Source organism: Brachyistius frenatus, unplaced genomic scaffold, assembly GCF_029030835.1.
Source record: "Brachyistius frenatus isolate BFR_SWC_R1_liver_20210118 unplaced genomic scaffold, ASM2903083v1 Contig_76, whole genome shotgun sequence".
NCBI classification, from domain to species: domain Eukaryota; kingdom Metazoa; phylum Chordata; class Actinopteri; family Embiotocidae; genus Brachyistius; species Brachyistius frenatus.
In genome coordinates, this window is record NW_027210675.1 from 1,573,220 (window position 1) to 1,589,004 (window position 15,785).

At 42.8% G+C, this 15,785-nt stretch overlaps 1 protein-coding gene across 2 annotated transcripts in view; it reads left to right on the forward strand.

The window, feature by feature from the left end:
• fut8b (fucosyltransferase 8b (alpha (1,6) fucosyltransferase)) overlaps nt 1-15,785 on the forward strand; it is an 82,011-nt gene that overhangs the window by 57,311 nt on the left and 8,915 nt on the right. For both annotated transcript variants that reach the window (XM_069708590.1, XM_069708592.1), the window contains exons 5-7: nt 1,873-1,987; nt 6,414-6,651; nt 14,154-14,400. In XM_069708590.1, the coding sequence (XP_069564691.1) occupies nt 1,873-1,987; nt 6,414-6,651; nt 14,154-14,400 (600 nt within the window). The remainder of the gene's footprint in view (nt 1-1,872; nt 1,988-6,413; nt 6,652-14,153; nt 14,401-15,785) is intronic.

The following is a 15,785-nucleotide window of genomic DNA, read 5'->3' on the forward strand; positions in this document are numbered from 1 at the left end:
ACTCATCACCGAGCTGCACTGTTGAAACGGGACATGGTGCGTTCATCTGCTCTCTGTGTGTGTGTGTGTGTGTGTGTGTGTGTGTGTGTGTGTGTGTGTGTGTGTGTGTGTGTGTGTGTGTGTGTGTGTGTGTGTGTGTGTGTGTGTGTGTGTGTGTGTGTGTGTGTGTGTGTCTTTGCGTGCACTCCTGAATATATGTATAAGAACCCTGTCACACTGGATGTGACTGATTTGGGTCAAAGAAGTGAGCAATAAATTAGGCTTGCATAAGTTTGTGTGTGTCTGTCTGTGTGTGTGTGTGTGTGTGTGTGTGTGTGTGTGTGTGTGTGTGTGTGTGTGTGTGTGTGTGTGTGTGTGTGTGTGTGTGTGTGTGTGTGTGTGTGTGTGTGATGTGTTCACGTCTGCCCTCAGCTGAGTGTATCAGAGCTCTCGGGCATGTTTGTAAGTGGTTGGTCGCAATATTAGGCAGTGTGTGACACGTACATAAATTCGCTGTCAGTGGCGTGCAGACGGCAGACTTAATCCAAAAACCAGGAAGACGCCGTTGTTGTCAGTCAGCATCACAGAAACTAAAACTATTAAACTATAAATATACAAAAACAAATGTCGAGCCTCGGCACTGTTAACATACTGTATTACGTCAACAAATGCTGTCCGGTGGATCTTTCATAGGTGAGGGGTGGGGCTTCACAAGATTCATACATTTACAGCAACATAACAGTTACTTAACGCAATAATAACTTTGGTTGAGGACCATGTCTGTGCAGGAAATCAGAGGCAGAGTCTAAAGTCACCATTCACGTTTGGTAACACCTTCATATGGAATTGAATATGTACTTCTATGTTCTGATATGATTTTGATGCTTTATGATACTGTGAACGGTAAATGGCCTGCGCTTGTATGGTGTTTTATAGCTTTAGCAGTCTCAAAGGGCTTTACAGCGTGCATATCATTCTACCACTCCCACACACGTTGAATGGTGGGACATTTTCTAAAGATCCAACAAACTGTTAAAATCAGCCAGGTCGAGGTTCTTCATCATTTTAATGCATAAATCCTGTCAAGTTGATTTCACCATAACTCAGTTCTGCTCATTGATTTGCGGTGGTCTCAGCTGTGTCGCACAACCAGAGATTGGAGGTTGAACATTTTGGACCAGATCTGAAACAGACCCATGAAAAATCTTCCCCAAAATTGTCAAACCATTTTTAAATTGACTTCAATGGATTAAAATGCAGCCTCTGAAATGTGTTTCTTTCTGTTTGTCTGTGTGACAACATGTGTCAGAAGAGCTGTGGACTGTTTTTCACATATTGTAGCTGACAAGTTAAAATGCAAATTATTCATTATTGCTGCGTCCTTCTCACACACAATGTAAAACTAAACACTTAACATGCAAAGTGTGACTGGGTTGTTGACATGTTAAAGACATGTTTTATTATATTTGAGAACGTACACATATTACCAAGTAGTGCCGACCTAATATACCGTGTGTTAATGGCATTTAAAAGCTCAACAGTTGTGCCAGATGTTGACATTGTTAATGAGAGCAAAAGAGTGTCTGTTCTAAAACTGTGGTGGTATGTTTGACAACAGTCTCTTAGACAGATTCCTTGCGAAGGATGTTAAGTACCAGCCGCTCAGAAATGTACTTTTTCTGTTTGAACATGAACTGCTCTGACTCCTTTAACAGTGAAGGCGAAGCAAATGAATTGGTGAGCTCTTTGTCCTCTTATTGGAAATGTCCACATCTGGAGAAGCTGGTGGTAGTTTTTTTTGGGGTTTTTTTGTGCCCCACAGACTGTATTCAGTGTTTATTGTCAGACGATTATTTAAATGTTAAAGTGAAATTTGTGTGCATGTGTCTGCAGGTCCATCATGACAGACTTGTACTACCTCAGCCAGGCGGACGGAGTTGGTGAATGGAGAATGAAGGAAGCTAAAGATCTGTCGGATCTGGTCCAGAACAGAATCACCTACCTACAGGTATCTACAGTAGAGAAACACCTGCTGTTCAGCCAAACTGGCCGGCGCTCTCTCTCCCTCTCACACACACACACGCACACACACACACACACACACACACACACACACACACACACACACACACACACACACACACACACACACACACGCCCACATGTAGAAACAGCTACATTCATGCGAATGTTTCCCTTTCTGGAATAATCACACGTATGCGTTTTTGAGGACATCGTTCACACTTGATTGTTTCATTTGCAGCATCCGTAACTGTCAGCGTCAGTCTGCATGAGCAGCAGGTGAGGGGTGTGATAGCAGACGCTTTCAGCAGTCGCATCTGACGAGCAGGATTCTTGTTGTTTGTCAGCGCTTTTTTTTTTTCTTCACACGCATGCAGCAAAACAGAAACACACAGACATGGAGATGCAAAATGACAGATTGGCAGACACGCACATGCACAAATGTCCACGCAGTACAAAGGGAGACACGCGCGCGTGCGCACACACACACACACACACACACACACACATTGAGACCCGCCCCAGCCGTCCCGCTCCTCTACTCCCAGCTCTGGTGCTGCCGGGTTCTCGGGTGGGGCGGTGCGGCACCGGGCCCTGCAGCATTAATGAGCCGGTGTGTTTGATGAAGAGGACCCAGTCAGTCTGGCTGGGCGGAGACAGCACCACTAACAGCTGCTGTCACCACCGCTGAGGGATCACACCGCTCTACCAGCTGCCATAACTAATTCATCACACACACAGTCGTGCACAGATGGATTCACCCGCACCTACACAAGCAAGTGGTGCATGCACACAGACACACACAGACACACACAAGCTCAGCCACAAGATTGATGCACATGCTCGTACGCAAAGGGATCGTGCGTGTGCGTGCGTGCGCGCGCGTGCGTGCGTGTGTGTGTGTTGCTGTCTCACTCACACATCTATATGTACACACACTGACAGACTCCTCCCTCCTGTCCTGCTGTCTGTGCCACCCGCACCAGGCTCTCCCTTCATTCCTGGTTTAACTAACTCCATCTCTGCGTCTGCTCCATCTGTCCACTCACCACATTCAGTACCCACGGCTGGCTCCTTCAGATGGAGCTCTGCTGGACGAGCTTTTCATCTATTTTTGCACTAGGAGCCTGAGTATGGAGGCATTAATTGGTAATGAACAAGTGTTGTTGTTTTTTTTTTTTATCATGGGTGCTTTTGCACTACGTTTCCCAGAGTTCACTTATCACTCAGCAAAGGAGTTCAGTACTTTAAATTTATAATACTTAAAACTGTTCTCGAACATATTTTTCAATTAACAATGGCTCATTTATCTTCATGATCACCCTCCTCAGCTCTGCAGAGCTTTGTAGTATCTTTGAGTTTGTTATTTTACTTTTAAATGATGCTGTGTTTATGACTAAATCCCATCAACGTCAGTGAACCACAATATTTACCATCCGCAGCCTCGGCTTGGGCGGCTCGTCCACATAGATGAAATCACTCTGTTTCAATTTGTTTCAGTCTTTTTAAACCAATGTTTGGTCAGATACTTGTCTGAGTTGCACCGCAGTAATAGCTGGCCAGCTAGCACCTACCGAAAACATTTGACACGTTAAGGGTATTAGTGCTGCTATTGAACAGTGTTGAACACTACCCGTCCCTATTCATTGGTATTATTGTTGGCCACAGCAGGCGGAAAAACCACTGTACACTTCCTGCACCAAACAGACGATAGCCAAGTTATCAACAAGCTGATGAACATAGTGGAGCATTCAGTTACTGATGGTAGTGGCAAGTTAGTTTGAGTGAAAACATTTCTTTACATCACGTTGGTAATTCTGAAGAATAAAAAGACAGTCAAACTTGTGATATGATAGCGACACTATGATTAAATGCCGTCTTATGCAGTATTTAAAACTTGCACATGGCACCAGTGTTTGACTTCCCGACTCATTCAGTGTTTACATCCGAGTTTGTGCATAGGCACAGTACACAGTGTTAACCCCATGCTGGTAAAAAAAGAAAAAGATATGACTCCTCCACTAGTAACAATAAAAACTACTCAACTGCAAAACATTGGATTACGATTGTTGTGGAAAAATTGCCAGCAGTAAAAAAAAACAAAAAAAAACGAGGTTTTGATGTAATAAAATCTTTCAATGAAATGCTAAAAGCTATTGTCTTCATTGCATTTTCTTATAATAAAGGTAAAGCTGTCTTCAGTCACAGTTGATTAAGGCACTTATTATTAAATGTGTCAGCCTGTGCGCTACAGGTGACTTTAATGCGCTGGATAGACTGTCTCACCATATTACTGTAAATCTGCTGCCAACAGAGAGTCGCAAAACAGACTTTTAAACTGTACTGAAGTCTCACTTTGAACATCTTGAAGTGAATGAATGTGGGCAGCATAATTACCTGAGCTTGCCATACTATTGCCTCAGATTCGATTGTTCTCGGCCAAAGTCCCTAAATAAACAATATCACTGTAGTTTCTCTGAACTGAATCACTGCCACTCGGCCCCACGTTTCACACTCCAAAAGAACACCGTTTAAACAGGCACTTAACCTGCAGTACAAAGCGGCACTCAGAGGCTGCCGTTGTGCACGCATCTGCCGTCATTATCCTTGAACCGCGTCTGTCGGCGCTTCAGAGTCACTCCGGCTACACCATTACCCGACCGGGGATCCGTCGGTGGCCTCCGCACCTCGCGCCATACAACAATCTCATACATTCACGTTGACTCGGCTGCCAAGCTTTTCACGCAGAGAACCAGCTTTACAGAGGTCCTTCCTGTCAGGACACCCCTGTAGATTATTAGTACAGTACGTTAGCTTACACCTATGGGGCTTGTAGCGAAGTGGCAGCCTGTAATTCCAAGGGAATACCGGCGTGGCTTTTTCTGTCAGTTAGCTCGATGGCCGCTGTACTATGTGAAATATGTGTTCATGTTATTGAACAGCAGCGGTGGTAATCACTTTTCTGCACGTAAAGAATCCTCCCCTCTTTCCCTTCTTTATTTTCTAATTTCCTGCCCTCGCTCCTTTTTCCATTGCCTCCTCTGTCCTCTTTTGCATTTCATCTCCACTGTTTTTTTGTTTGTTTTGTTTTTTTGAATCCTCCGCTTCCCTCTCCTTTCCTCCTCCTTCCTCCCCTTCCTCTTCCTCTCCTGCTAGTGTGTGATAGGCAACGTTAGCCGGTGGGTGCCGGGCGGCCTGATTACTGTGAACCGTCCACAGCTGCAGCGGTCTAATGAGGAAAACACTCCCATCAGCCAGTAATTGCTGTTTAGGAAGCCGGTTGGCACGAGCGTCGCAGAGTCGCTCAGACCGGCTGCCGAGCGAATCGCAGCCCGCCCGGCAGCTCATCGACAGCACAGCATGTGTCACTCTGTTGGTTTCTATTCTTTCTTTTTTACACAGAAAAAAGAATACATTTTTTTTGGTCTTGTCAAAGCACCTCTCATTTGGTATTGTTCCCCTCAGACTTTGTATGATATGAAAGTTAATTTCTGAGATGAGGAATGACAGTGAGGTTGAGGGGAAGACAGGGAATCAGAGAGAGAGTCTAGGAAAAGGAAAGGGATAAAAAAAAAAAAAAAAAGGAGTATGATGAAAGAAAGAGTGGTACAAAATAGTGAAGGGAGAGAATGAAGGGAAAGAGAAAATATATTTAGAATGAGCATAAGAAAAAGACAAAGGAAACGGGACAGCAAGCTTAAAAGTGAAAAGTAAAAGAATGAGCTCCAAAAGCGATTAAGGAGGAAGAGATATTAAAGAATAAGGCTGGCATTTTTCTTATTGTCAACAAATCAGAGGAAAAGACAAACAATGGGTTCGTTCATCTTTCAATACTTTCTATCCAGTGGCATTCAGCCCTTTTTTTTTTTAAAGGCTCAGTAAGTTCTTAAAACAGCACTCAAAGTCTTAACAAATATTACTCACACAGGAGCCGACTGTGTATTTGCTGAGCTCTATATTTTGCTGCATGTAATATGAGCCAGTAAATAGGTATTGGATTCAAATAACCTTCAGTGCACATTTTGATTGTATTGAGGACACATATCACCGAGCACAATAAGTTTGACTCATTTTAATGTTGTGTTTGGTCAACAATAGTGGAAAAAGAAAAAGTCATACCTGGCATTCTCTTTGACTGAACAGATAATACTGTGAAATATTTAATTTAGAAGAACATGAAAGAAATTTGCATGAGCAGAAAAAGAGAATAAGAAAATGAAAATGAAAAGGTGCAACAGAGGAAAAAACAGCAACCAGGTAACATGAAATTAGAGTGAAGTGGTTTATGAGACAGGCAAAGGAAACGAAGAAAACAATGTGTGTTATTACCAGTCACAGAGCAGGTCTTTGAGAAATACAAGGTGAGGTTCAAGCAATGAAAAAAATGTCTCTTTTCCTCCCTCTCCTGCTAGAACCCCCCAGACTGCAGTAAGGCGAGGAAGCTGGTGTGTAACATTAATAAGGGCTGCGGTTACGGCTGCCAGCTCCACCACGTCGTCTACTGCTTCATGATCGCCTATGGCACCCAGCGCACACTCATCCTGGAGTCTCACAACTGGCGCTACGCCCCCGGCGGCTGGGAGACCGTCTTTCTGCCCGTCAGCAACACCTGCACCGACCGCTCCGGGGCCACCACCGGACACTGGTCAGGTGGGTACGGAGACACACACACACACACATACATGAACAGCACCGCTACAAACTACACCCGGTTATAGCCTCAGCACTAGGAGCAACATTTGTGATTGGTTGGTTAATGATAAGAAATCACAGCCCTTGGGCCATCCCAGCCAACAACAGGGTCTGCCAGGCCTCTCTGTTGAGCTGCCATGTTGAAAACAAAGTGTGAATTCCTTGGTTGAACAGGACTATTCATTTCCTGGTAAAGCACTTCGGCAGCGAGTGTCGCAGCAGCAGGTTACTGTTCATAGACTTCATAGCCCAAAAAAAAAAAAAAAATCCTCTGTCTAGGTTTCTGTAAACAGCTCTTTCCTCTGACCGGCAGTAAGTTTACAGTATCCTTGTACTGTCGGGCACGAGACCGCAGGCATGTTTTGATTCGTCATTTCGTGCGCACTTAGTGTATGCTTCATCGCGGATTGAGCAGAAATGAATTTCAGCGATCACAGCAAATGTATGAAACCTCGGCTCAGGAAGACTGCAGTCGCAGCCCCGGGCTTTTGCGTAGACTTGCCTTATATTTTCACATTAAAAGCATGTCCTGTGCAACGTACACATTTCCCTGCCAAAAATCCATCGTGACATCAATATTTGATGCAGTGTTGAATGTGAAAATAGTGCTTCTCTAAACACGAGTAAAAATCTACTTTAACTAGTGCCGTCTGGAATGGTTCTGCATTTGTTTTAAACAATCAGTCAGTTTTAGCCTTAAATACCTTCTTTCTTTTTTTTTTAAGAAGAACATTTGAAGTACCTTTGAGTTGAGGTCTCAAATGAGTATAAATATATTATGCTGGTTTTGGGCATTTTTTTTTAGCTTTCAAACTGAAGTTCTTGGTGTATATTTAACGCTCTAACTATTCGGTGTAGCAACATAACTAAATCAGCACCAACTTAAAGTATGTGCCAAAGGGCTGTTGTTAGCTCAATTCAATTTATTTCAAATTAATTATATTTATTTTAAAGTGTAGAATCAGCATAACATGGTCCCAAAACACTTAACAATTGCAAAGAACAATTAAAGAAGCACAGCAGCAGTAAAAAAAAAAAAAAAAAAAAGCGGCAAAAAGAACAACATAACAAGGAGACGTTTCAGGGTCACCTGAGCCAGGCCTAACGATATGCTTTTTTCTTTTTTTTTTAAAGTAAAGTTTTAAGCAGTAGAGACGGTTTCTGCCTCCTGAACCCAAACTAGGAGCTGTTTCCACAGGAGAGCCTGAAAGCCAAACGCTCCATTTCTACTTTTGGAAACTCGAGGAATCACAGTTATGCTTGCGTTCTGAGAGCGAAGTGTTGTACTATGAGGTCTTAAAGATATGACGGAGATTTGTCATTAAGGGCCTGGAAGGATGGGCCTGTGGGAGGGGAACAGGGCTGTTGTTTGAGCTATGTGGGGCATCGGCTGAAGACGACTGCGTTATAGGTGTGGAAAAGGAAGGTTGTAACTGTTGTCTTCCAGTTTAAAGTTTCAGGGGTTTGTCATTCATCAAACCGCTCAACTCCAGACCTGAAATAATCCAATCAGCTGTTAGATCGATTGCCATTGGAGTTAATAAAGATATTCATCTATTGAATTAGCTGCTGTGACAACTCAATTTCCCCGCTGTGGGATTAATAAAGTCTAATCTTCCTTAAAGTCCTCGCCTATCCTGTGAAATAGCTCAGCATCGACAAGTGTTTCATGGTCAGTCGTAGTCTCCAGACAATGCACCCTAACGGCTTTGGTGCTTTCATTACCACAATGAGGTTCACATTTGTGGTTTTGAGTGAAAAGTGACATCGGGTATTGAACAAATTGCCATGAATGTGTGTGCAACATTCATGCCCCCCTCAGGATGACTTGATGGTCCTCTGAAATTTTGTCTAGCGCCATCATCTGGTCAAAATCTTAGTTTGTTAAACAGTTTATGACTAAAAAAAAAAACCCCTCCTAAACTAATGTCATTCCCGTCAGCTCCAGCGTTGCATTATTTTCAGTGCATGTCTGTAGACCCGTTGTCTTATTATTTATGTGTGATATTAGGATTCAGCACCAGTTATAGGCTCTCTATAGTGAACACCATGTTCAAGCAGAAGTTAGTTCAGACGTACAGCTGGCGCAGGAACACGGGAGACAAAAGATTGATGTACTTGTTGGGAGGAAATGGATCTCCTACGAATGCAAAGGCAGCGGAGACATTCATGAAGGAATTGAGCAGTTGTATGAATTGAAATTGTGATTTTAACATGATTAATGGCTCGTCCAACAGTACGTTTGTTTCCCTCTGCTAAGCTGACAAAACCGAAGCATTTGTAAATGGAGATCAGTTCTGATTTGGAGGTTTCACCATTAGACCGTGCCGGCCTCCCTCTCTATCACTTTCTCTCTCATTGCTTGCTGGTTTTCATTCGCTGCGTCCTTTCAGCTCTTCATTTTTTCCCTCTCCTATCGCTTCATTTGGCTTGTGCTCTCCTGGGCTCTCCCTTCTTATCTCCTGTTCTCCCACCGCCCTGGCTCTCTTATTCTCCTGCCTTTCATGTGTCCTTTTACGCTATCTAATGTATTTCTCTGGTGTCTGTCTTTACAAACAGCCTCCTATGGATCCATATATGCCATCTGGCTGCTCACACCCAACAGGCAGCTTACCGCAAACGCCTTCTCCCCTTCCTTGGGTCTTTTAGCACTCTGACTTTTGTGTCCTTATAAAAACCAGCAATTTGCAGAGGCAGTAGTTTCTAAAGATGAAGCCGGCCAACTAGCTGGGCATAGCTAATGTAAGCCTGTTGGGTACTTGGCTATGCCCGTGGTCATGCCTGTTTTGTTAACAGTGCAAGTGGGTACATTCCTTGGGGCACTGGACCACAAAGGGATGCTAAAGCCTTGGATTAATAAGTAGATATGCATTGAATATCTTGCTAATTAAGTGGAAGGTTTGTTCAGTACAATTACAGTGTTTTTAATGTGGTGAATACTGATCTCTTGAAACCCTGCAGTGGTGCCAAAACAAGCCCCTGAATTGCTTGGATGGTTGGAAGCTCTGCAACTAGACATGTTGTAGTTTTCTAATTTTGTTGCTCCTAAACTCTTACAATCACGTCTGCGCTGTACATTGTGTTTCCCCTATCATTGTCTTGGAAGGGTCTAGCCCCGCCAACGGGATCCCCCGCCCCCCTTGAAAGAAACAAAATACGAACATACTCATAGCACTGCAGTTATGTCCAGTAACTACTCTTTGTTTAGTTCTTATGCACCTGTTTCATTTCAGCTCTCTGTGAGATCCACTCATGCATCTTTCTGTCACTGAAAGTCACGCTGAAAGGCAGACCAGAATATCAGTTTTTAAATACACCCTACCAGTATCTACTGGAAAGTAGCGAGGATGCTAATGTTAGCACCTCTGCCCTCCCAAGGCTGTCTGCCTATGGGGAAGACTGTTGTATCATTTGCTGGTAAATGCCACCAAATCTTTGCGGTGACCTTCATATAGAACTGCGATTGGTTCCTACATTGCTCTTTGTATTGTTTGTGTTTATGCGGCACTCTTCTGGTATTTTTGTACTTCGCAGCCTTACCAAATTCCAATTTCCTCACATATCTTTACATGGTTAGCCCACTTTTTGCGAAGTGTTTCCCCCGAGGATGTGAGACACTTATAGTCGGAGAGAGGATGCATAGTATATGTGCCTTTGACAGGGTATTTCTGTCAGGAAAACATATTGCTTGGGGTGGAACATCAAAGATCTCCTAAGTCATTATGGGACCTGCTGATTTTCTTCCCGCAAATGGGAAAAACAAAACATTACAGGAAAATCCACATTGAAATGATCACAACATGCTGGGTAGCCATTTATGGTTTGCTCTGCGGCTGAGGTAAAACTGTGAGTGTCTAAAAAAGAGACTAAATAAAATGATTCAGAGGAGAAAACAAGTTGTTGGAAAAACAAAAGGAAAAATATTCATGAAATTATGTGATTAAAGAAAGTTGGTCTCACTCTAAAGCTTGTTATTCTCCTAGTATTTTTTCATTCTTGATATTGGTCCCGATAAACAGAGACTATTGATAGAGACTCTCTCCGTCTCTCTCGGTGCTGGATACTCGATACCAGTGCTGATACAGATCCCGACTTGAAGCACAAAAACAATACTTTTCAGGCCTTTTATTGAGGGACAGAGAAATCATTTTCGACAAGACTCTATTAACTTGACAAAAGAAGCCAAAGGTCTAAACTACATGGTCTAAACATAAAACCTGGTAACATCAGACCACAATTCACTGTATGAATATTACTGCATGATAGTTTCCAGTTGCAAAATCCTGCTGGGCGTGACCTCGGGTAATTATAAATCTAACCAATGAGCATTGACCACCATACGTTATATGTTGCGCGCCGTAACTCAGCGAAGCTGTAAACAACCGAGATCCTCCCCCAATGTGAGCCGAGTGCAACTCCATGTCGGCAAATTTAACATGACAGGATTTTTTTTTAAAGTAAATTTAAGGAGCTTTGTTCTTGTTCTGGCCTCAGTTCCTAAATATTTGCGTTGCCACAACTGTTCGTATCGCTTCTTCTAGCCCTACCACCTCCGCCATTGTTGGAACTACAATTAGAAACAAACGCTTTGACTTCAACGTCATTGCTACGCCCACTGATCCCTGATTGGTTCGCCCTTCAGAGTGGCTAAACAAACCTTACAGGGTTTCCAGACTAAAATCACAGCAAACACTGAAGATGTAAGCGAAGCCACGCTCATTAACACAAGCTGCTGTGCGAAAACTTTGCCCGAATAAAACACTGCTAGACATTAAGACGTTGGAAAGTATGATCACAAATCTAAAACCATATTTAAGGCACGTGTTTCAAACTTCCTGGGGATTCTCTGTGCTCTGGACACATTTCTGTCCGTGATCTCAGTAATAAGTTTCAACAGCCAGCACTACTGCCTGTTTAGTCCACTTGTGCATGTTTCCTCTCTACCACAACGTTTATGTTCAATGGACAGCATGAGAGAGCTCGGCACCATCACGCAGGGACTAGCAGACCAAATTATGAACACACAAAGTCTTCTTTGTGGAACAATGGTTCGTTGATCAAAGGGCTAATTTGCCAAAGAGACTCCTTTGAGGTTCTTTGTAGAGATATTACTGCCTTATATGTGAGTGTAAGAGCAGCAGGAGAAACATAATGTTCCCTGCCATGTAAAGGGGGGAACAAGAGATCTCCAAGTTCATAAACTCTGTGTCTCAAATGTATTATGAAGGTAGAGGCTCGGTATTTTGTGTCTCCTGTTTCACAGCCATGTTAATCTTATGAAATATTCATTAAGCTCGGTATACATCATGGGCTTAAAATACAGTGTAGGAATTCTGTGTCAGTGCAGACCTTTTTGCTTGAAGTGATGATGCACACAGGAGATGTATGCAGAGGAGACGTATTTGGAGTTGAGATGAAATTTAGAATAGCTTTGTGATCTAATTAAGTAGCTGTGGGAGGAAGACGTACTGCATATCTGTACATTTGTGCCAAGAAGTGCAGGCCTCAAAATATGCCCATTCCCCCTTATGTGAATCCTGCCAATGCTGTTATATAAGCAAAGACAGGCCTGGGAATATTTTTTCTGTTCAATATTTAATGCTTCTACCAATTTATATTCAGTTCATGTTCCAGCATACACACACACAAATTTAAGCTTCTGTTTCTATCCTTGTTTTTAACATGTTTTTTTTGTGTAGCCTCTTCTGTGAAAGGCCGTTTTTAATGACTCATTATGCCATCTGTTTGGAAGTGTGTTATGGAGGCTGCTTGCCGCTGCATGTAGCAGTTACAAAAGACACTGTAGTTTGACAGAACGCAGGCCTCAAACTTGTTTTTACATAAATAAAAGGAGTTCTCACACACACACACACACACACACACACACACACACACACACACACACACACACACACACACACACACACACACACACATGAAAAAAAACAACCTCTGCTCAGGGTTTAAGACTGAGAGAGAGTGAAGGTTGTGTCTGCCAGGCATATCCCTTCTGGTGAGATGAGATTAGCTGGGGCTCTTTGTGTGTGTTTGTTTGTTTGTGTGAATGCATATTTCTTTTTATTGTTATTATATTTGGATTTATGATTATCAAACCACCTTTTTTCCAGAACATCCTTTACATGTGCAGATTAATTTCTATGTGTTTCCACGGACAACGTTATGAGTGGGTGCATGCACGTTTGTATGCTTGTGTGTGTGTTTACCACTTTTTTTTATACTACGCATGCAGGTGTGCGTCGTGCACACGTACGTGTCTCTGTATACAGACAGTTGGCCTGGAAGTGCAGGGAGGTCTGGCAGTGCCCAGGGCCTTTCTGCTGCCCAAACAGGTGACCTTCATAATCAGCCCCGCTCAACCCTCTGCCCAGGGCTTCTGCCAAGCAGGACTCAGCCCCCCCCCCCCTCCCCCAGCCAGAACACCAGCCACCCCGTCCCTTCCCCGCTCCCCCATCCCATCCCCTCCAATCCAGGTCCCTGCCTCAGCCTGTGGCCCTCTGCAGCCTTGATAGAAAGGAGCTTACCTTGGCCTTAAAGCAAGGGCAGGCAAAGAGCAGCTGTTAGTCACAAAAGCTGGACTCACTGTGGGTTTGGATTGATGCTGGAAATAGAACAGGGATTAATATAATAGCCCTGGAGAGGGTACTGAGATATGCTATTGCATCACAGTATGCTTTTTATTTTTTTTATTTTGGCAAAAATACTGTAATTAGACCTCATTTTAGGTCTGAAAGAGGGAAAAGTGAAAAGAAAACCTGGTTTTGTCTCTAAACCTAATATACTGTTTTGAAAGTTTCCTTCCCTAAAACAAAGTTTAAACCCGTCAAGTCATTTCTACGAAGCCCAAAATCACAAATTTGCCTCAATTTTGCCTCTACAGTTTCTACAACATACCACACCCTTTATCCTTCAGTTCCTGGTTAGAATAAGGAAAAACTCCCTAATGAAAGTTTTAGAAGTGACAAAAAAGGAAAAGAGCTTAAGTTTAAAAAAAACAAAAAAAAAAAACATTTTCTTTAACAACCAGACCACCCTCCGGATCGTAAAAAAAATGTGTTTAGCTTGAGTCGTGCTGAAACTTTTTGTCTGTCCACAGGAAGAAAAAAGGCACACTCGCATGTGATGATCCCTGAATCGCTGAAGCCATTTATCAACCACAAATGCCAAACATTTACGCTTCCAGCTTCTAAAACTGATTCTTTGATGCTTTTCTGTTTTCAGTGAATATGTTTGGGTTGTCGGCTGGACAAAACAAGCAATTTGAAGTCCCTATTTTTGACTCGGGGAAACTGTGATGAGCATTTTTCAGAGGTTTCTCACATCTCGTAGACTAAACCTGATAAATAGGAAAAACATAATTTGGTGATAGTGTATAGAATCCTTTGTTACATCCCTAAACTTGAGTGTCTAATTTCCTTCCTGCATTTCTTTGGTCCATGTAGGAGAAGCCCATGATAAGGACGTCCAAGTCGTGGAGTTGCCCATAGTGGACAGTCTCCACCCTCGGCCCCCCTACCTGCCCCTGGCGATCCCCGAGGACCTGGCCCCACGCCTGCACCGTCTGCACGGTGACCCGTCCGTCTGGTGGGTGTCCCAGTTTGTCAAGTACCTGGTTCGCCCTCAGGCATGGCTAGAAAAGGAGATCCAGCAGACCACCGCCAAGCTGGGCTTCAAACACCCCATCATCGGGTAAGGATGCTCCGCTTTCTCGCCTCTCCACGTGTGTGACACATGCTCATTTTTGTGCTTATAAACCCTTCGGTTATAGTGACTGCGATTGTATAGCATTCCTCCAAAATATCATTTTTCAGAGTGCTTCACAATCGAAGCGAACAGAAAAGAATAATTCAAAGACCCAGCCAAGCACAAACAGCGCTTTAGGCGAGGTTAATACGAGGTTAACACAATGTTAAAAGAAACTTAATTTGAGAGTAGTATTTTGTTTGGTTTATTCTCTACCTTTATTTATCTTTGCGAGGCTTTTTCTTTTTCACCACTGCAGTGCTTACACTCATACAGCTCATGTTCAGGCAAATCAACTTGTTTAAGAAATTCTATCACTCTGCCCTCATCACTGTTGTGTTTTGGTGGAGTTATATGTCTGATTCTGCCTGTTTTTTGTTGTCCCCATCAGTGACCCCATCCCAAATACTCATCTGATATTTTTGCCTTTTTGTATAAAGCTAACGCTATGATAAAAGAATAACTGTTCAGAAGTAGTAAATCCAAACCAGACAATTGAAAGAGAAGCTGACAGTACCTGTATGGCCGAAGTAAAAATAAATGTCCTGGCAGCTTTTATTTATTTTTTTATCTTCAATGGTTTTTGTTGATTAAAGGATTCTTTTTTTGTTGTTTTTTTTGTTTTTTTTTTTGTTAACAAAAGCAATGAAAAGGCCAAAACCAACAATAAATGAATCCTACTTTAGAAAAAAAGTATTATCTGTGCAGTCAAAATGTGATGCACATACACTGTGCACAGTACACAGTGCTTACACTGTAGCTCCACAAGAGCTCCACCTGGATATCGGATGGCATGTCCCTTAGTTACAAGGAACACAGCCGCTCTAGTTTATTATGAGTCGACCTCACTGCTCAGTGCTGGTGCCATAAAAACTCGGTAGTATTAATCCGCAGCTAAAAATAGGACCCAACAAATGCACTTTTCCTCCTGTTCGAGTAAGATATGCTAAAACCCTTGGCAACAAAATGTTTTGGGAAATTACTTAGCCTTTTTAGAAAAACAAAACTATGTCACCGAGATGTCTTCTTTTTTTTTTTTTTTAAAGAATTACATCTTCAGTGAGGATAAACAGGCTGAATGCCACAAACGGGAAAGAAGTGAAAAGTGCTGCACAAGTTGACTGAACAGTTTTAATAAGATATGTTGAAAATTAGAAAAATGTCAAACAGTTCCAGCCTTTTCCTTTAAAGGTCCCCATTTTTCCAGTATTACAGCACGGTGTGCACCTTCCCATATTATTCACCTCACTGTTCAAATATTACTCGTCTTGAAACTGAAACATAAATAGCGCAGATCAGATAAAGCCAGCCATCGCAAATATGCCGTCCCA